The following is a 22,069-nucleotide window of genomic DNA, read 5'->3' on the forward strand; positions in this document are numbered from 1 at the left end:
TACACCAATGCTTTCCGGTGCAGGGCTTATAAACAGGGTCAGATAGGACTGTCCTTATGCCCATTTTACAGGTGTGAAAACCTGAGGGTCATTGCCAGCTCACAGGTATCACTGAGGAACAAACCTCTCTAGAGGGTTCTGTGGAAACTCATGTAGCTGGCTTGATGGCATGGGGGACTGAGCTCCAGGGTGAGCTAAGAGGAGGTCTGGGCCAACGGAGAGTCAGTGTGTTGGGCTGTGGACTCAGACTCTCTCTAACAACAGTAGGATGGATGGATGTAACTGTGGGTGAAATGGGGGGACCCATGGCAGCAAAGGTCTCTTCAATTCCACATAGATACAGGGCTGGAATCAGCAGGGAAAAGAGTCCCCTGTTATACTGAGCCCAGAATTCCTCCCTGAGGCTGAGCTGTCATTGTTTAGGGCACATGTTAATGTGTGGTTTTGGTTGTGAAGACCCTGGTTCTGGCCAAGATCCAGATGCAGCCCATCTGCTTCTTTCCTAGGGAGGTGAAGGGAAACAAAACCCCAGCCTGGGGGCTGCTCACCCCTTCCTATCTCTGGGCACAGTGTATCATCCTTTTTATATTTGGGGGATTGGGTTTGCCAGCATTTTGTGAGGGCTTTGGTCCCTGTATTCATAAATGGCATTCATTCTTCTGAATGACATTCCTCTGTATTCATAAGTATCACGTATGATTCTCAACTCTGTGCATTACACACTTTAAACTATGCTATATGTCAATTTTATCTCAATAATGGCAAACAAACAAATCCAACAACATGATGTGCCTGTCTGGAACACACAGGAAAGTGTTCTAAATTCTGAGTGAAAGATGAGAAAGCTAACTTGGATAAAATTTAAAACAAGTCAAGTAAAATTTAAAACATAATGTTATTTTCAGGTAATAGCAATAGATTTGTTGGTTATATTATTATGTAATGAAATGACAGTTGTTAGAGAAGCATAAGATACACACACACACATTTGTCAGATGTGTTGACCTCATCATGGAGTAATAGCCTCAATTCTCTTCAATCCTCTTTTCCTTCATGTTGTTGAGATTCCTGAGATTAGACCTTGAACTGTGCATAATTAGTAAATTAAATTCTTTATCCCTTTGTCTCTAGATAGAATGTTTAAGTAGAAAGAGCATATCCCTTTAACTGGGGATATATGGTGACAGATTTAAAGTGAATCAAAGGAATTCTGGATAATAACTTTGTGTGAGTGACCCAGGCAATCCATGCACCCCATACCCCCCACCCTGTGCCACCCCCACCCCCTCAGTTGACTTAAGTCTTGAATGAGGATTTATTCTCAGTGCACTCCAGAGACTTGCTATGACCATCTAAAGTGGGAGCTGGCTCATGGCAGCCATGTACAGCCCTCTTACCCAACTAGACCCCAGGGAACTGTAGGAGAGGGGAGGCAAGGAACCACCCAGCAGCTGAAAAGCCTCGGATCTGCATAGAAGCCGTGCCCTGTCCTCAGCATGAGCATACAACCTCTGTTTTGCCCCTTCAGTCTTACTTTACCCATAATTCTCAGCAAAGTGTTTATTTTTTTTTCTCCTGGTTTCAATCCCCTTTAAGAGGGGGATCTCTTGCCTTGGGATTAGAACACTGAGTCATATGAGATTGTCTGCACTGAGGTGTGGCATGGTTGCTGGAGCCTGGGTAATGTGAAGAGCATGTTCTCACAGAGAGGCTGGCCCAGAAACAGGTGTCAGAACTAAGAGAGATGAACAATTTGTCAGCAGGAGGATTATTTTATCCATGACATAATTAAGAGTTGCTGGTGTAATGTGCTAATAAATTCTCTACAGATAGTATTGTCTTAAACTTACCTACAAATAATGCACCCCCTACTTACCTGCATCCTGAAGGCTTAGTCTTGCTCATCGTCCACCTGCCTCAGGTGTGAACCCATACTTGTAAATAAATAAATGGGGAGGAAAAGGGAAAGAGGAAGTTTGAGGAGGAATGGGATCTTTACATAGTTTAAAGTACCTCCTGACAAGAGTTACTAGTTTAAAAAAAGTGCAAGAGGCAACTTTATGGTGGAAAATTCTAGCACACACCAACTCAATCAAATGATCAAGTGAACATCATTTTTCGTTCATTGAAAACGTGTCATCTGCTAAGTGTAAGGAGAAGAGCAAGGCACTGCTTTTATGATATTTGTGCCAGAGGTGCAAATCCTGCCTCTAACCTCAAGGTGACAGATCAGGAAAACACCCCCCCCCCCAACCCCCGACACATAATAACCCAGTGACTCTGAACCATGTGCCCACCCACTCAGGCCCAGGCTTCAGAAGCAGGAGTTGTGAGGCCTGGGGGCTCAATGGCGAGGCATTGCCCACGATAGTTTGTTCCAGCTCAACCTGACCACCCAGTCTTGAGCCAGGACAGCTGCACTGTCAGGAACAAGTCACCCTTCCAGGAGCTGCTTGGAGCTGGGAATGGTCACAGGAAGACGTGGCCCCATAATCCATGGGGACATCCCTCTGTGTCACTGAACTGCCTCCTTGATCCCCTGGGGAGAAAGAGTTCCATCCTGGCGTGTTCTCTTTGTTGGTGGTTTTGGGGGCTGGTGATCCCGGGACTGTGACTGTGACACCAGTCAGGATTGGGGGGTGGGCCGAGGCCTAGGAGTAAAGGGCTCTGTTGACCCCATGCCCCCATGGGTTCCTGTGCAAGCACTCATCCTGCACTGCGTGGGAAGCTGGCTGGGGGAAAGTGGGTGACCTCCCGTTGATGAGAAATTTCCCTTCTTGCAGACCTGCAGCTTCTCTTCAGCAGGTTTGCTAAGTGCCCTCCAGCCTGAGTGCTCTGAGGAAATGCTGTGCAAACAAGAGAACTGCTTCCTGCTTGGCGGTCCCACGAGCAGCAGCCTTTGTGACGGGAACCTCCCCTGGTGGAGGGGAAGCCCCAGGAGGCCACGTCCATATAAATGGTGCTGTCCACTTCTGCTCTCTGACCAGGCGGCAGAGATCCACGTAGGCTCTGCGTGTGTGGGTGAGTTTAGACCCCTCCCTGGGCCTTCCCAGGGCATGGACTGCAGGCAGTGAGCTGCTCAGCAGTTACAGATTTGACTAAGGATAGTGGGAAGATGGGGGCCTGTCCTTGAACCTGGGAGCCGGGCCACTGCATCACGACCACGGGTGCCGGAAGACATGCTCATCCTGTGCCATGCTCTTCCACCGGTTTTCTGCTCATGAGGGGAAGGACACCCCGGCAAGGGGGAGGGGACTCCCCATCTCTGGTCACCTTGGAGTGGCCTGGCCGTGGACAATGGGCATTTTTACGCATGCTCGGGAATAGGATTCCTAAGAACCCTGAAAGTTCTGGAAAGTACCAAAAGGCAGTTGAGAGTGTGAAGGACAGATGGAAGGAGCGAACGAGTATGTGACCCCATCCTTCCTCCCAGCAGTCTGGGAGGGCAAGTCAGGATGCTCTCAAAGGCACAAGTTTCGGCTGCAGTCAATAGGGGACTGTGCTCAGTCCCCCACGGTCACACAGCAAATGGTCAGCAGAGACTCACTTAGAGCCCAGGTCCTCTTACTCTTCAGAGCTTTTTCCTACTCCTCACCTGCCCAGGTACACGCCATCTCAAGTGGAGAGGACAAGACATGAGAACGTATTAGATACCAGATGGTCCTGAGGGGATAGTCTGGGTCTTCTCAGGCTCTGCCAAGGCCTGGGCTTTGGCAGAGCACAGCAAGGGGAGACGTTTGCAAATACTTCAAACACGCTGACAGCCCTTTCTTTCTGCAGGAGCAGCTGCGCAGAAAGAGCCATGTTGCTGTGCTCTGTGGCCTTCGCCCTCATCTTGCTAGGGGTTCCTGGCATGCTGTGTGAGGTGAAGGACGTTTGTGCTGGAAACGCTGGCATCCCTGGCACTCCTGGATCCCACGGCCTGCCAGGCAGAGATGGGAGAGATGGTGTCAAGGGAGATCCGGGACCTCCAGGTACTAGACGGGACACCCCACCCTCAGAGGAGGGTCAGTGACTTGTTTTAAGGAGGCCTGTCTGTTCATTTCTCTGGGCAAGTCCGAGGGTCTGGTGGATAGAGGGAGTTTCCTGGGGACTTTAGACTAGAGCATCCCTGGAGCTCCCATCCTCAAAGTGCCCTTGGAGTGTCAGATGCCAGCCCGGCTAATAACAGGGACCCATCACCTCAGCCCCTCTTACTTTTGATCGATAATGTCCCCATGTCCACTTCTCTCCGCAGGTCCCATGGGCCCCCCTGGAGGAATGCCAGGCCTTCCTGGGCGTGATGGGCTGGTTGGAGCCCCTGGTAGCCCTGGAGAGCGTGGAGACAAGGGAGAACCTGGCGAGAGGGGCCTGCCAGGTGAGCAGGGTGGGGTGAGTGGGCAGTGGCATATGCAGTGCTTATGGGGTCAGTAACATGAGGGAGGAGGCATATCAGACAAAACCATGGTGGTCCCCAAAGGGCACAATGCTCAATGTAAATCAGAGAGTAGGAGGTGGAGGAGAGAACCCAGAGGTGTCTGGGTAGCAGGCCACATCCAGGGACTGACGGTGTGGGGATGTCCCATGCACAGCAGTGCCCCTGGGAGACTCGAGATGTCAGGGTGGGAAATGGGTCGGCAGTGGGGGGAGGGGAGATGCTGCCTAGGGCTAGGATGCTGGGGAGGTTCTGAAAGATGTCTGTGTAATGCAGATCAAGGACGCAGGCAGGTGGTAGAATCAGGAGCCCCTCCCTAAGAGGGGAACTCCAGAGCTCTGAGCAGTAAGCCAGGTTCATGGGGAGCCAGGTTCATGGGGAGAGCTCTGAGCATTAAGCCACCTTTGCTATTAGAGGGGGATGCAGGAGAGGGCCCTGCCCAGATCCCAGAGACACGCACAGTGGGCAGCCAGAGACATTCAAGAACCCGGCAGGAGAGAACGAAGGGGACTCTGGGTCGGCTGGGCACGGAGGCTGCATTAAGAGAAGATTATAAGGAGTGCAGAAGACCCTCTCTCCCAGGCTTGGAGCCTGGGCCGTGGGTATGGACAGGTGAAGGGCAGATGCCAGGCTTGCAGCTGGCAGAGCATCTGCTTGGAAGCAAGTGGGGTCTTTGTTGGTTTGCCCCTCATCTTGGGTTGGGCTCTCTTTACAGGATTTCCAGCTTATCTAGATGAGGAGCTGCAGTCCACACTCCATGAACTCAGACATCAAATCAAGCAGTCAACGGGCGGTAAGCAAACCCTCGGGGGCCTCCTAACGTAGACGTTCCCCAGTAAGTTCCCCTTATTGTCAGTGCCCGCTGAGGCGTCGACAAACAGGCGTGGACATGCAGGTCTTGGGGACAAGAATGATGCTTCCCTTTTCTGATGTTCTGGATGAACCAGGAGAAAGACGTAGACCCAGATCGGCTCTTGTGTCTTGGGAAAGCAGGTTCCCTGCCTATCTGACTTTCTATTGATTCCCAGACATTGCAGTTTCTGGCACATAATAAACCATCAATAAGTGGTGGTTAAATGGATCAATGAATGAGTAGAATGACAAGAGCATGGAGGGGGAGTTTAGAAAGAGTGGGATTAGGAGGAGGAGGGTAGACAGGAAGAGTCAAAGCTGAAGAGATTGGAGAGAGCACAAGGGCAGACAGCCCGAGTAAGGGCAAGGGCCTTAGAGATACAGACCGGTGGCCTGACCTGTGCCTGTCTGCTCTCAGTCCTCAGCTTGCAGGGCTCCATGGTAACAGTGGGAGAGAAGATCTTCTCCACCAATGGGCAGTCGGTCAATTTTGATGCCATCAGGGAGACATGCGCCAGAGCGGGAGGCAGCATTGCGGTCCCAAGGAACTCAGAGGAGAACGAGGCCCTCGCCAGCATAGTGAAGAAGCACAACACGTACGCCTACCTGGGCCTGCAGGAGGGCTCCTACCCTGGAGTCTTTCAGTACCTGGACGGGGCCCCTCTGAATTACACCAAATGGTACCCAGGGGAGCCGAGGGGTCGGGGCAAAGAGAAATGTGTGGAGATGTACACAGATGGGCAATGGAATGACAAGAACTGCCTGCAGTACCGACTAGCCATCTGTGAGTTCTGAGCAGACACGGGATACACGCGATCCTGCCTTGCCTCCAGTCTCTGACCTGGGGACCCACCTGATCTATGAGTTGCTATACTTCCTTTTCTGTAGAAGTAATTTGTGGCTGATAGCATTGGAAGCGTGCTTAGCAACGCCACTCCCCATGGGCCCTGACCCCTCCACCTACAATCACTAATCGCCTGACATTCCCTGGAGCTTTCTCTAGGCCACTCACCCAACTTTGCCCTTTGGCAAGAGATGGAGACGTCCTTCTTCCTCTTTGTGTTAAGGCAACTTTGAGGTCCTGGGATGGAAGTCCCTCCAGAATCACACTTCCTGGTCCCCCCTATTCATTCTCTGAAACCCATGGCCTGCTTCTCCTCATCAAGATTTAGCAGTGGTGGTTAAATATCATGATAGGGACAACCAGACTTCTGGGAAATCCCAAATGTGTGGCACTCAGGACATATTTGGGATTATCTGGTAGCCTGGGCCTCGGGGAGCACACCTGGCCAGTGACTCTGTGAGGTGAGAGGGCCAAGTGGTCCCCAGGATGGTGGTGGCCAACCCAAACCAAGTAGCTGACATGCACTATTCACTTCCTTGAGTCTGGGGTGTCGATTCATCTCCCTGACCTAAAAGCAGCCAGTTTACACCTGTAGGAAAGATCTTAACCTGCCACCTGAACATAACACAAATGACCTCTTGCTGATGGGCATATCCCCACACGACTTCACACTTCAGGGAGGTGTCCACCCCACTCACCACACCGCTGGCTACTTATTGAGCATATACTTTGTTCCAAGAACCTTAGAAATGCACTTCTAATACATCTTATTAAATATTATTTAATCAGCATTAGTCTCTCCATTTTTGATGTGAGGATGTGAGAGCTTTGAGAAGTTAAATGTTTTTCTGTTACGTTCTATTAATTCTATTACATGCAGCAAGTGGCAGAAGCTGGATTCAAACCCATCTACCTGGACCTCATGTTCATAACCTCCTCACCTCTCACTGGACTGATGATTTCTGTATAATAAATTATGAACATGTTAACATGAGTTTCCATGGCTTTGGTTATGTCACATTTTTGTATTTTTATAAATCAGCCCTCACTTAACTGAAAAATGGAAAATTCAGTGGCACATATGCCAGTGAATTGGTGGGAGGGCAACCTGCTCTCCAACCCCAGGTTGTATGGCAGGTGGGCATTACAGAAGGCTTCTGGAAGAACATGTCACAGCAGTATTGGTGCTGGCACTAAGGTCACATGGTCCATTTGTTGTGGTCATGTCCAGCCCTCCCTTTCCCGTTTAACCACTTGGATGTTTTCTGCAGCCCAGCAGTGGTTGCATCCAAGGTTCTGACCCCGACCTCACAAGCCCCCTCAGTCTCAGATCTGCATGGAATAGCCCCATGGCCCAGGGCCATAGAGGAATTAGACCATGTCCCTCCTTGCTCAAGGAGGCAAGCATATAAGCGTCCCATCTCCAGAAAGTTCCCACCTCTTCCATCTCCACATCTTTGAACTTTCCCCCTACTGTGTGTTCTTGGGTAAGAGGAAGATCTGGGTCAAAACCCATAAAGTCAGATCAGAATGAGCAGAAAAATTTCTCATTCTTTTATGAGGGCTAATTTGTAATCTGTTCATCCTGCCACATGCGCTTAGGGCTCAGAACACAAATTAACAAGAAATACCCCAAATGAAAAAAAAGAGAAACATATTTTCCTTATTGTATAGAGGAGGATTCTACGCTTCCATAAATTGATGCCTTCTCATTTCTTGTTAAGTTTATTTTTACTTTACTTTATGGCTTTATTTCTTATTTATACTATATTATTTTTATCACATTTAAATTATTGTCCATTTATATGAAAACTTTTTTTTTTTTTTTGCTGATCTTATTTTTTTCCTCATCTTGTATCCAACTATCTTTTTGGAGTCAAATATTTCCCTAAATATAATTGATTGTTTTTTATGAATATATAATTGCCTTTTCAGTTAACAGAAATATTGCCTGTTTCTATGATATTTACATTTTTTCCTTTTTTTTAAGATTTATTTATTGATTGATTGATTGATTGATTGATTTATACATACATACATACAAGCACTGGGTACAGTCAGAAGCGCGGGAGGGTGAGAGAATTCACCAGAGCCAGAGCGGGGAGCAGAGCAGGCAGAAGGACCGAAGTACACTGCTGAGGGGAGCAGCGGGCGGCAGGAGAGGTCTGCGTGCCATGTGGGACCCTCCTCCGGTGGCCGGGGAGCAGCCGGGGATCGAACCGGCCCTGCAGAGGCTGCGGGCATCTTCGCAACCCAGCGCTCAACCGCTGCGCCACCAGGGAGGCCCTACATTTTTTCCTTTTTTATTGAGATAATGTTGGTTTATAACATATAAATTGCAGTTGTCCTGCATTATAATTCAACATCTTTTTACACTACAGGCTGACTCCTTTGTCCATTTCACACACCCACAATCCCCTTCCCTTCTGGTAACACCAATCTATTTTCTGTATCGCTGGGTTTGTTTTCGTTTTGTTTTTCCCATGTGAGTGAAATTACATGGTATTTATCTTTCTCAATCTCACTGATTTCAGTTGAGTATAATACACTCAAGGTCCTCAAATGGCAAGATTTCATTATTTTTTATAGCCCAATAGTATTCAGTTGGCATAAATATATTCACAGCTTCTTTATCCCTTCGCCCACAATGGACACTTCGGTTGTTTCCATCTCTGGACTACTGTAAAAGATGCTACAGTGAACATACCTTTCTGAAATAGCATCTTCGTATTCATCAGATAAATATCCGCAATTGAGAGTTGGAACATATGGTAGTTCTATTTTTAATATTTTGAGGCATTTTCAAATTGTTTTCCATAGTGGTCATACTAACTTACATTCCCACCAACAGGATACTTTTTCTTCACACCCTCACCAATACTTGTTATTTCTTATCTTTTGGATAATAGCCATTCTAAATCGATTTGATTTCCCTAGTAATTAGTGATATTGAACATCTTTTCATGTGACTCTTAGCCAGCTCTATATCTTCTTCAGAATGTGTCTTTTCAGATCCTTTACTTATTTTTTAATTTTTTTATGACTGACTTATATGAGTTTTTGGATGTGAACCCTTTATTTATCATATGTGTGATTTGCAAATAGCTTCACCAATTCAATAGCTTGCCTTTTCATTTGGTAGCTGTTCCCTTGATTCTGTGGAAGTTATTTAGTTTGGTATAGCCCCAGTTGTTTATTTCTGCTTTTGTTTCTCTTGTCATTAGAGGTCAAATCTCTAAGTCAGTAGCACACATAGAGTCCTAGTTTCATGTAAATCTCTCAGTATCAAATTCCCACTTTTCTTGGAAGTCTGCCCACCTGCTGTTCTTTGTCCTTTGAGCCTGAGTCCTTTATGGTTGTGTCAATGCTACCAGGAAACACAGCCCTGAGAGGGGTCTTCTTAACAATGGGTCCCTTTTAGTGCCTCCTTTATAATAGGAACCTAGGACAACTGCTGACCAGGGCATGGTGCCTTGAGTACACAGGGTTAATGGCCCTTGAGAAGCCAAAACACCAATCCCAAGGCAGCATCAAGGGTCATTGGTCCAGCCCCTGCTTCCCACTAGGGTGAAAGCAAACCTCTTGAGTTGTTTGGTGAAACTAAGTGCTCAAAGAGTAAGTTTAAGTTGGGGGGAGGATAGGATCAAAGGTCACTTCAAGGACTTGAAAAAGGTCACTTGACCGGGTCTGGTGATAAGAACTGGACAGTCCTGGAAACTCAGGCATGGAGGAACCCTTGGCTTACCTGCTCCTGCTTATGGTCTCTGCCTCTCACCTCACTCTCTCTCTCCAATTTTTCCTATGTGCCCACCCTGGGTTGTACCCTAGAGACAAGGAAGCGAATCACACAGCTCCTGCCCTGATAAAGTAAAAATGGCGGGAAAATGAGCACACATGTTGGCTCTGGCCAGAGGGAAGTCAAAGGGCTGCTTTGAGCACATGATGATGGAGGAGTTATTTGTTCCATAAATATTTATTGAACATTGACTCTGTTTCCAGGCACTTCCTGGTCAGAACACAACGAGCCCTATTCTAATGAAATCCTGTTCTAAAGGAGAGGGTGGTCAATAAGTTTACAAGCAAATAAATAAGACAATTTTACATAGAGATAAACTATAGGCATAGAATTTAGAACAGAGAATTACAATTCTCTAATATTTAAGCAGAAAATTGAATGACAAAGACTATGCAAAGATAGAGGGCAGGGCAAGTCAGGGTAGACCAGACAAATGCCCACATTCAGCTTTGAATCGAGTCATCTACAAATACTTCTCCTTGAGCCTAGCCCTGTGACATGCCCAGAGAAGACACTTGGTACATATTTTGAGTAAGAAGGGAGAAATGAGATGACTCAATGTAGCAGATCTTTAATTCCTTCTTTTTCTCCCTATTAAACTCAGAAGTCAACAGCAACGTAAGGGTAAGCTAGTCAAGACGACTGATCCCACTATGCATGTGTGCATGCAAGTGTGTGCTCATATGGCAAAACACTGATGCATAGCTTTTCTAGAAATAAATTTCTGGAGAGAACTATCCTGAGAAGCTGTAATCCTAAAGGATCAGTATTGCCAAGATGTAGAAATGGATGCAAGGGAGGGGTAGTATAAAGAGGAGTTTAGGGTGTTAAAGTGGAAAGGTGCCTGTGCTGTGCTGGAGAACCCACAGCAGCTTGGAGCACTGCCCAGGATGCAGTAGTTCTAAGTATAGTTGTTGATTAATCTGGGGTTGAAGGCCAGTCCAGCACCCTCCCTTATCACCAGGCTAACTGGGCTTGACGTCGCTGAGGCATCTGCCAGCAGTCTGGGCTGGAGGACCAGCTACCCTACTACAGCCTCTGTGCTCTGAAGAGGCCCTAGTAAGTCATTTCTGGAGGACGGGTCTGGGGGAGGCGGGGGCTGGACCAAGAGTCTGATCACTTGGCTTGATCCTGGCAAAGTCCAGGCTAGGGTTTTTGTGGGGTAATTAGGCCCCCTCAGGACCTTTGTTTCTATGACCTGGGTCACTTGTGTCCTTACTGGATCCGCTTGACTATCTGTTAACTAAAGGTGTTTTCAGTCAAAGGGAAGAATGGAAGGAGGGTGCATATGTCAGCAACATGTGTGTACCCTGATATTGGCTTCCAGCATATCAGGGGAGGTTAACTAAATAGAGAGAAAGAGGAAAAGTGGAAAAGAATGTGATCCAGAAAGTTCCCTTCCAACTCATTGCTTCTCTGAGTCCTGGGGGAGGGATGGTTAAGGGAGCTGACAGGCCAGGGTAACAAGTGCAGCAAGGCCCAGGGACATTTGGGTTAGAGGCCAGAGGGGAGCAGAGGGACACCATAGGGACTGGGCTGCAAGGCTCCCTGAAAGAGGGGCCAGCTTGAGCAAAGGCTGAGGAGACACATGGACAGCAGGTAGAGAACCCTGCCAGGAGAAAGAGGAGGAGCTGATATCCCGTGAGGGTGAGCTAAGTTTTAGGAGCTTGGATCTGGCTGATAAATAAGGGTCTCTCAGGAAAAAATCTCACACCAAAGAAATGAGGCAAATATAAGTCGCATCTGGCCAAGATCCATGATCAAAGAAGATTCCATTCTGAGAGTTGGAACCCTGCCTCAGAGAGTTCTTCATTCTGGGCTCTGAGCTCAAGCAAGTGCCTGCCACACTACACATGCATATGTATATACATATACACATACATACGTACACATATATGTATACTGTGACAGGCACTTGCTGTCAGTATGTTAGTCATATATAAATTATATATATTTATGATTGACAGACTGTTGGCGAAATAGCTGGCTTCTGAGAATAGCTGGGGTGCTCGAGTATAATCAGATTTCTAAGGGAAATGAAAGAATGGGTGTTAGAATCGGGTCTTGCTAGGAAGTGAGCCTGGTGGTATCTCAGATCACCTGCTTTCATTTGAGTCCAGCTCTTGGATATACTGGAAGAGGGACAAGAGGGAAACAGAGGCTCCCTTGGCCCTCAAGAAAAGGAGTTGAGGGGGCCTCCCCAGGTGGCACAGTGGTTGAGCGCTGGGCTGCGAGGCTGCCTGCAGCCTCTGCAGCACCGGTTAGTTCCCCGGCCTCTGGCGAGGGTCCCACAAAAAAGAAAAAGAAAAAGAAAAGGAGTTGAGGAAGCAAAGAGCCAGAGCTCAGAGCTGCCACGAACCCCCGTTGCCTGTGCCCCAGGCCACTGCTCTACTCAGGAACAGAGCAGTCTGTCCACTCCAGACCCGCGGCTCTCATGCAGGGGCTGCCTGACTCCCTGAGCCGGCACTCACAGGGCTGCCCCTATTAGATCACTCTAGCATCTGCTCCTATTTTAGCACCTATCCAACTCGAAAACGCTTTACTTGTCTGTCCCCCTAGTGGCCTGGGAGTAACTCAGGGTTGAGGGGTGTGCTGCTCCCCTCTGTGTTTGCCCCTCACACAGGGCTCAGCACCCCACACCAGAGGGGGTAGCAAATGTTGGCTGAATAAGATGAGATGGATGATTTTCTTGACTTTCTCCCCTCTGAGGTAAGGACCATGTTCCTGTCTTCACTCCTTGTCTTCCTTCTGTGTGTGGTGACAGCAGCATCGTGCTCAGAAATCAAAATCCATGAGGATGCTCAGAAGACCTGTTCAGTGATTAACTGTGGCCTCCCAGGCAGAGATGGGCGAGATGGGCCCAAGGGAGAAAAGGGAGAGCCAGGTACATGGCGGGTTGCTCTGACTTTGGCCCCAGCAGAGACTGTTCCATATGAGGGATCTAACACAGAGGTGCTCAGAGGTTCATGGCTCATTCTGGCAGAGGATGATTCACTCAGAGTGATTCCTGTGTGTGAGTCATTCTCTCCAAAACACCGAAGCTTCTCTGAGGTTCCAGGAATCCACATCTCCACGCTGGAATGGGTGGTGTATGGTTGTCTCCAGGGAGCTGGGCCTTGAGACAGGCCGTCTGCTGGGCTACAGGACATCTTTTTTGCCTTGGGTTACCTCTGGTTCACCAGTGGTTTCCTGATGTGAATATCAGTCAAGTAATTGAGATTTTGGAGAAAGAGAATGTGCAATAATCCTTGGGTCACTTTTCTTTCACCTTCCATCAGGACAAGGACTCAGAGGCTTACAGGGCCCTCCAGGAAAAATGGGGCCTCCAGGAGTTATGGGGTCTCCAGGACCAAAGGGTATCAAAGGAGATCCTGGAAGCAGTTCAGGTGAGGAGCTCACACTAGCATGGTGTGGGCTGAGGGACCCAGACCCGGGGAACTTGAGAGACAGGTGGGAGGTGCTCCCTCTGCTGCCCCAGCGGGGATGCTCAGCTCTGCTTCCTGACCCAGCTTGGCATTCCTTTCATCACTACTTGGAGCCTGAAGGGATTCACCAGTGGATACTGAGTACAGCAGGTCCTTGAATAAAACCTTTGTTCAATGCTGTTTTGTTGTCATGTTAATGGCAGAAAATTGATTCCCAGCAGGAGCCACTCTGTGGTGTTTGCATGTTCTCCCTATGTCCATACCGTCCATACCAGCTTGCTCTTGGTACTCCCTTGTCCTCCCACATGTCAGAGATGTGTGCTTTAGGTTCTTTGGTTTGTTTCCATTGTCCCTGTGTGTGTGTGCGTGTGTGTATGTGTGAAAGAGAGAGAGAGAGAGAGAGAGAGAGAGAGACAGAAGGGTGTCCTGTCCACGATTGGGTCCCACCTTGAACCCTCAGCTGCCAGGATGGGCTCTGCCACCTGAGACCCTACACTGGAATCAGTGATTTGGAAAATGAATGAATAAATACAAATTATTGTTTAATATTACAAGTGTTTGGGGTCTTTATAAATTTGGTGATATTTTTGTGACCAGATATACTCCATATATTCCAAGGCCCATTGGAATAGGAACTTAACTCTTGCTTATATCAATCAACTTATGGTAAAGTTGGTTTCATTTTATGTTGTTTCACCTAACGTTGCTGTTTTCTTTCTTTTTTTAAAAAAAAGATTTATTTATTTATGCATACAAGAACTGGGGTACAGGCCAGAGGTGGGGGGAGGTGAGAGGATTCACCAGAAACAGAGTGGGGAAGCAGAACAGGCAGAGTGACTGAAATACACTGCTGAGGGAAGCAGCGGGCGAGTCAGGAGAGGTCCGCTGCACCATGTGTGTAGCTCCCTGGCCAGCCGGGGATCGAACTTGTGGTACAGAGGCTGCCGATTGCTTCACAGTGCTATGCTTAACCCCTTGTGCCACCAGGGAAGCCCTAAAATTGCTGTTTTCAAGAACCTGTCAACTGCTTGAACTGAGGTCTCACTATCCAGATTTCCAGGTCCTGCCAAGCCATCTCTGCCCAGACCTCTGCAGGAGATGGGCTCTGGTTCTTATCCAGTTCCCCGTGTGGCTCTAGGCAGAGAGGGAGGGGGAAGAGGGCCTCCCAGGTTCATGTCTATTGTCACAAGAGTGGCGTGAAAATGGTCAGCCTCGTAGGCGCCCTGGATAATGCGGGACATCATAGCAACCTAGTTGAGAGTAAAATAAACTCAGTAACAACAAAAGAAAAATCATGACCTCTTATTAATATGTATCCACAGGCCCAGCAAAATCATAAAAGTATTAAAGAGCTTGCCTGGAATAAGAAATGAGAGAGGATGATGGAGAAAATATTTTTAAAATGAGAATAAAAATTGAACATTTTCTTCTTAGTAATTATAATGTTTAAGCATTATATGAAGAAAAGGATACACAGAGAGCTGTTGTTGCTGTTATTATTATCATTGTTGCTATTATTATTATCATTAATATTATTGAGTTGTTGCTGCTATTATTATCATTAATATTATTATCACCATCAGTTCCAGAGTTATAATTTACCAGAGTATATATAGCTCAGAAGACAGTAATACCATTTATTTTCCTTTTGCTTCTTTTTGTTTTCTTATTTTTCTGGAATAAGCTTATTTTCTAGTGTGTACATACACAGAGCAAAATATTTTGCTCTCCCACTTAGGGTCTTCTCAATAAACACCATTCTCCTTATTGCTTTGTAGATGCCGAGGCTAAGTTAGCTAACTTAGAGCGAGAGATAAGGAGCCTGAAATCAGAACTGGAATACACAAGAAAATGTAAGTTTTTTCCCTGCCCCCAATGTGTTCTTAGTTCTCAGCTTTCTCGTAAGAGCGCTTTGGGTTTGAGGGAAAGTGGAAGAGAACAAACAATTATGAACATGTGAGATACCAGGGCCTGGGCTAGGTTGGCATTTCTCACAATAGTTTCATTTGACAACCCTCACCAACCCTATTCGTGCATATTATACTCATTTTAACTACAGGTGAGGGGAAAAAAAAAAGTCCAGAAAGTGTAGACAATTGATTCAAGCTCCCACAGGGAGGAAGGATGGCATGGAATGTTGCTGTCTCCAGAACCTTACTCCTTCAGCATTCACTGCTCATGGGGCAGTCATTCGGCCCCTTTTCTTACAGGGCCCCAAGCCTGGCAGTGGGGCCGAGCAGTTTCCCTGCATCCTCCTGTGCTGGGACAGTTTTTTACAGATGTTTGTCTCAAGGGTGTGATATCCCAGGAGAGTCCAGACTTTCTGGCAGGGACTTGCTTTCCAACTAAGGAGAGTCTTTACTGGATCTGACCTGAAGTAGTTGAGCTTGGGGCTATTTTTTTAGAGTCCTGAATTCCTTCACAGGGCTTTTTCACGTCCTGTCTTGGGCTGGGCTCCAAGTCAAGTCAACCTCACACCCTCACACATCATTTTGTGATTTCAGTGCAAGCCTTCTCCCTGGGCAAACAATCTGGAAAGAAATTCTACGTGACCAATGGTGAAAAGATGCCTTTTTCCAAAGTGAAGTCTGTGTGTGCAAATCTCCAAGCCTTTGTGGCCACACCCAGGAATGCCGAGGAGAACCGAGCCATCCAGGCCGTGGCTACAGACACTGCCTTCTTGGGCATCACAGATGGGGAGACAGAAGGGCAGTTCATGTATCTGACAGGAGAGAGGATAACCTACAGCAACTGGAAGAAGGAGGAACCGAATGACTTTGGCTCAGGGGAGGACTGTGTGATCATGCATAAAAAGGATGGGATGTGGAATGACATCTCCTGCTCCTCCTCCTTCCAGGTTGTCTGTGAATTCCCAGTCTGAAGAGGCAGCTCCCTCAGCTGCCTTCCCGGCTCCCTGCTGCCCTGAAAGAGAATTCAATGCTGGCTTTCCCACATCCAGTGTTGACTCATTCCTTCACGGGGAGGACAATGAAGGGAATATATTTGAGTATGGGATGAGGAAATGAGAAGAAACCAACAGGGGTCTTGGGTCCAGTCCATGATAAAGGGCACTTTCTGTCCTGTCCAAGACATGGATCAGAATCACCCATGGAAAGTGCCCAGCAGGGGGTCCAGTGGCGGGTCACATCTGTGTCTGGGTAGGCAGTCACGATCAGCCATTTCCTTTTTCCTCTTGCTGCCACTTGATACCAACCTCTCCTGCTTGACTTCCTCCCCATGGCTGGTTCGGCATGTCTACGACATGGGTGTTTTTTTCAGCTGTTCATGAGCCATACCAGAAAACCTGTTGCTACCAGACTAACACCCAGCAGTGTCCTTCCTTCTGTGACATCCTCATCCCATCACAGTACCACAGGTCCATTATTATTAGAGATAAGAGGAACCCTTCCTCCATGTGAGTTTCACACACTGGCTACATCATCATTCATCCTGCAAATAAAAGAGGGTGCTGACGCTGTGCTCAGAGCCATGGGTGTCTGTCAGCAATCTCAAGGTGGGTAAAGCTGAAATTAAATGCAGCCCATGGAGTCATAGGAAGAGTGAATTCTAACTTCAGTGTGTGCCATATGGAAAATGAGATTGGCAACTATTTCATGAATTGGCCAAGGGCTACTTTAGCTTAGCGAAATGAAATGTTTTTGTTAAAATTAGTTTTCCATTTTATTGGTTCTTTTTTTTTTAATCTCAACTGCCAGAGAGAGCTTCTCCTCTGCATTAAGTGCTTGATGAGTACTTCCTGAAGGGGTACACCAAAGAATTACCATTTGGCTTAGTGGGTTGGATTCTGAAACATGAATACAAGGTTAAGGTTCTCTCCCATGTCCCAGGAGAGATGAATGCATCCTGTTTCACTCCATACATAAAAAAAGTACCCTTAGCTGTAAAACTGTAGCAATACACCCTTGTTCTCCCTGCAGGCTCTTTCCAGGGTATGATAATTGCCTCCTCTGTCAGGGAAACACAATAAAAATCTGCATTCCCCTTTCAGACCTCCTCTTCTAGTTCCTTCTTTGATGCTCCCTACACCCTACATTCTTCAATCATGAGAGCACTCTCACATTCCTGCTCTGAGAGTTTTTTTTTTTTTTTTTTTATCTGCTCAAGATGCCAAACTTGCCCTTGCAGAATCCCCCTTTTAGAAACATGCTCATTTTCTTTTCTCTTGGTCCGCCTTGCAGGGTGTAAAGTCTTCTCCCGGGGTCTTAGGTGGGGAGAGCTTGTTCTTTCCCTGATCTAACATCCAAAAAGCTTTTCAGAGCTCCACTCTCAAAATGAATGTACTTACCACCATTCTTTCTGGAATTGAGGTACCCGCCTCCATATAGTTGTTTCCCAACTCTTATCAGTAAGCAGAGGGACCATAATCAAGTTAGCTTAGAAGAAGGTGGAATTCATCTAAAGATACAGGATTTTTATGGGCAACCAAAGATCGTTCCCTGGGCCTCTCAGGACCTAGAACAAGAGGGAAATTGTGGTTTCAAGGGGACTATCCTTTCCCATCCCCACTTCTTTTGTCAGGAGGCAGGTGGTTTCATTTACTAAGGGAGGAATGATGATTGGCATCTCTTGCACAGGAACATAGTGAAGTCTGGCACTCCAAAGTCAGAACTTTGAACCCGTTCCCCTGGGTACTTCAGGACTGGGCATGACTCCACCCAACCTCTTGAACCCCACTATTTGTTCGGAGGGAACAAGAATCTCTGCCATATCATTTGCCACGCTGGTTTGGGACCAGTGAGCTGGTAGCCAAAGCTGAGCTGCCATCTTCCTTTGCTTCCTCTTGCAAAGTTTAAGAACTTGAAGGTTGTGCCTCACAGTATTCCGGGCAAGAAAGCTGGTGTCTGGGCTCTGTGGAGCCTGGGCCCTAACTCTGGGGTCACACCCCGGTGGAACAAGGCCTGGGTCTCTGTGTGTCATGGCTGGGCTGAAGGAGAGGCGGTGGGGGTAGGGGGAGAAAGGGGGAGGTTCAAGATTTAGAAGCAGGGAGTTTGTTGAGGTCAGCGCGCTCTAACGAATGCACCAATTCTCACTGATTAGCTCCCTGGATCTCTACTTCCTTATCTATAAATTGATCTGTAAAGATTTCTTCCTTCTTCAGTTGGATGAAGTAATGGTCACATGCAGTTTCAAACCCACAGAGCCCATTTCAGGAGCAATACTGCAGGATCTGAGAACTGTTTTCGGTTATGCTACCAGTCAATTTTGTACGAACTAAAATTATTTGTGGCCTAAAACTTTATAACCTATTTCACAAGCCCATAGAAAGTAAGGGGGACAAACTTTGAATGGCAAATACATCCTGCTCTGGGGTGGGGATTCTGAATTTAAATCATATCAGTAAGTCAATGGTCTTCTGCGGAAATAACAGAATGTGAATACAATTTGCTGCCTGGGCCAGTATAACTGCAACTACCAGCGTTTGCAACATTCAAGGCCCAGGCTGTTGGTCTATGTCTGAATCCTAGAATTGCAGGCCTTCCTCCTGCAGGACAGTCTTTCTTTTGAGTCTCACAGCTCTGCTATTCTCACTTTTATCCATGCCCAAGTCAGAGGCGATTTGGGGTCCCAACTGAAGGTGCAGTATTCACATTCTTCAAAGTGTTTTCTGTCCAGGACCAACCTACCTTCCTTCTCTGGGGCAGTCAGAGATAGACCAGCACCAAGGTCACAGTGAGACCCTGAACTTGCACCCTTGATGTATGTATCATGGCCATGAGACTCTGACCTGGGAGGTTGTTTGCTCATTATTGTGTAATTCATCTGTGTTTCGGAAACTGCCGGGAACCAGGGATTTTTTTCCCCCCTTGTTAGCCAGAAATGATAAAACATCATCACGGGGCCTGAGTTGGAGATGTCAGGAAGTGCACTCTGTTAAGTGATGTTGTTCTAGTGACCCTGAGTGACTGATGGAGCACTCAGGCCTTCCAGTGCTCAGTGCTAAGAGGAAGCCAACCCTGGTGGCAACCTGGGTGGGGAGGAGACAGTGTCTCTCTCCCATCACGACCAGTGGTCCAGGCAAATGCAGGGTCATGTGCAAAAGAAGTGGGATGCAAGTAGCCATTTGTTAGCTAGACAAATGGCTAGGATTAGGTTAGTAACTGCCAAACCCAGGTCCATCCTGGCCTGTTTTGGCAAGCAGAGGGCTGTGCCATTCATGTAGCATTTCAGATTAGGAATCAGCAAAATTTCCTGGAATGCTTAACAAAACCATAGGACCTTGGCTTCACTCTAGACACAGTGAATCAAAATCTCAGAAACCTGTCATCTTTTTGAGGCCCCTAGGTGATCTGGATATTTGGCAATTTGGGGAGACCACAGCCCCAAGAAAGATAGTCATTGCCAAGGCTTTCTACCCACCTCTTCCTTTTGCAGAGTGACCCTAGAGATAGGAGACCAGGGCTTGTCCATTCCTTACAAGACCTTCATACGTGAATGGGTGGGGGAGGGTTGTTGCTTAACTTTATAGTGTACAAATAATCTCCTTCAATTTATCAATGTCCCAAGAATAAAATCATACACTGACCCAAATACTACCCCATACATTTCAGGATCTTACTGTGTCTTACTGTCTCCTGTGGATAGTTCTAGGGAGCTCTAGGGCCTGAAACAGAGGCCCGGGGGAGGCGGGGGGAGGGGAGGAATAAGAAACTGAGTGGGGAACTGTGTGGACATGGGTTTAGGGGTATTTGTATGATTTTGTGTGTGCGTATGTGGCTATGTGCATGGAAATCAACAGACCCAATGCTTGAAATTCTCAGCCTTCTGCTTTTAGGGGACTCAGCCTCTGCTGTCCCCCAGTCTATGTCAAGTCCTTTCTCTGCACACCCTTTCCTGAGAAGCACTGTTTCCACGTGGTTCCAGGGGTGCTACATGAGATATGTGGGTGCTTGAAAATGGACAAAAGGGTCCACAAGTGACCCTGAGCTGTGTGCAGGGATCCCTAGAGATGGTCTGGGTGCTAATATAATCTTCCTTGCCTGCCAGTCTTGGATCATATGTCACCAATTTTTTCCCTATGAGTCCTTAGCTGACCACTGAATCTAAGGTTGCCTCAGTTACCATCACAGCATCCGATTTCATTTTCTAATGAGCAAGAGTCATCTGAAATCATCTTTCCCACTTACTTGTTTGAGTTACATCACTTAGCAAAGTCATTTAGAGGACTCTGGAGTCAGACTGGCTGGATGTAAGCTCTAGTTCCACCACTTTGCAGCTGTGTGACTCTGGGCAAGTCACATACACTCTCTGTGCTTTAGCTCTCTTCTTGATAAAACTGGATAATAGCAGTGTCCTCCCTACAGGATTGTTGTGAGGGATAAAAGAACAGATACAGGTAAGGCACTCAGGATAACATGGGGCTGCAGGAAATGCCCTGTAACTCTATGCTTTTGCTGTTGTTGTGATGATTACAAGACCATGTCCTTCACCTTTGCAGTCCCAGGACCTAGGAAAGGGCTGGAAACCCACATATACACTCAATAATTGTTGAATGAATACATAAATCAACAAATGAATGACTGAATCTCAGTCCTCTCCAAAAATACGTGACTCATCTCCCTTCTCTGGAAATGACTTGACTCAGCTCTAGGCTGGATTCTGCTTTTCTTTTAAAGCAGTCAAACTGATTTTGATATAATGCTCTGGGCACAGTTCCTTTCTTGCATAACTGGTTAACTGGGATAACTGCCGCAGCAGCTGTGGCCTTGTGCTGCCCTCTCCTGGTCATCTATAACACAGGCCTTGCAAACGCAAGAGATAGTCAAGTTGGGTCCTAGTGAGTGGTGGAGCCCCATGAGCCCCTAATCTGCCACTCAGACGTTCCTGTTTTCCTCCCCTCCCCTCTGCACCCACTTGGGGTTGCTGCACCCACTTAGGGTGCTTTTCCTAACTTGCCCCTGCAAAGCCGGATCCCACTGGGTGAGCACAGGTCTCCAGCACGCTGGATCCCTAAGTGCCCTCAGTCTCAGCCAGCCCTCTGCACGGTGCTCTCTGCTCCTTGTCTTTGTGTCCCTCTCGTTTTCAAACCTAGACTGTGACCTCTTCATTAGAGTACCCCAGTGCCACCCCCACTTTCCTCATCTGCCCTTCTCAGATCTCTGTGGGAGAACACGCTCAGGATCCCCTCGAGAACAGGACTGCTCTTGTCCCTGCAGAGGCTGGATTTGTGGGCTTCTTCCTAGACTCCCTCAATGGCTTTCTGGGTATCTCTCTGAAATCCAATTAAAATTAATTTCAGCCCCCTCCCCCACTCATCACTTCCCATCCCCACCCTACTTGCGCCCCCACCCCCCATCACCAGCAGATGGAAAATCGGGACTTTTATCTGGATCAGGTGCTTTTGGAGAACATTGCTAAGTGTTTACTTGTGATTTTTGTGATCACCCCACTTCCTCTCAAAAGCACAGAACTCAGGCTGAGCACCTGTAACTAAGGACACTTGAGAGACTGCCCTGAGACCCATTGGGCACCGCAGAGCCCAACACACAGAGAGATGGTAGGATCTCCTTCAGGTCTTAAATGGAGATGACATTGCTGTGCCACCAGCTGTCAGTCTGTGTTGTGACTCTGTTCTTGGGCTTCCTGAAAGTCCAGCTGATAGAAGCAACCCCGGGACTTGTGGAGGTGACTTTGCTGGGCTCACTGACCAGGCTCAGGGCATCCCCTTTGGTGGGTGCCCTCAGGTTCTTCATGTGCTTGGTCTGAAGCTGCCGTCTGAC

General features: G+C 47.5%; 2 protein-coding genes across 2 annotated transcripts; both read left to right on the forward strand.

The window, feature by feature from the left end:
* Positions 1-3,802: 3,802 nt before the first annotated feature.
* On the forward strand, positions 3,803-6,061 carry LOC311179054 (pulmonary surfactant-associated protein A-like; the record flags this gene model as incomplete). Its single annotated transcript, XM_084245923.1, has 4 exons — positions 3,803-3,974; positions 4,238-4,357; positions 5,130-5,207; positions 5,685-6,061. The coding sequence occupies 4 exons, from the start codon at positions 3,803-3,805 to the stop codon at positions 6,059-6,061; spliced, it is 747 nt and encodes a 248-aa protein (XP_084102049.1).
* A 6,563-nt stretch (positions 6,062-12,624) lies between these two features.
* LOC311178699 (mannose-binding protein A-like) lies at positions 12,625-16,212 on the forward strand (the record flags this gene model as incomplete). Its single annotated transcript, XM_084245440.1, has 4 exons — positions 12,625-12,790; positions 13,185-13,292; positions 15,110-15,184; positions 15,836-16,212. 4 exons carry the CDS (start codon positions 12,625-12,627, stop codon positions 16,210-16,212), a joined length of 726 nt encoding a protein of 241 aa, XP_084101566.1.
* Positions 16,213-22,069: the final 5,857 nt, after the last annotated feature.

Source organism: Talpa europaea (assembly GCF_964194135.1).
Source record: "Talpa europaea genome assembly, chromosome: 10".
NCBI lineage: Eukaryota > Metazoa > Chordata > Mammalia > Eulipotyphla > Talpidae > Talpa > Talpa europaea.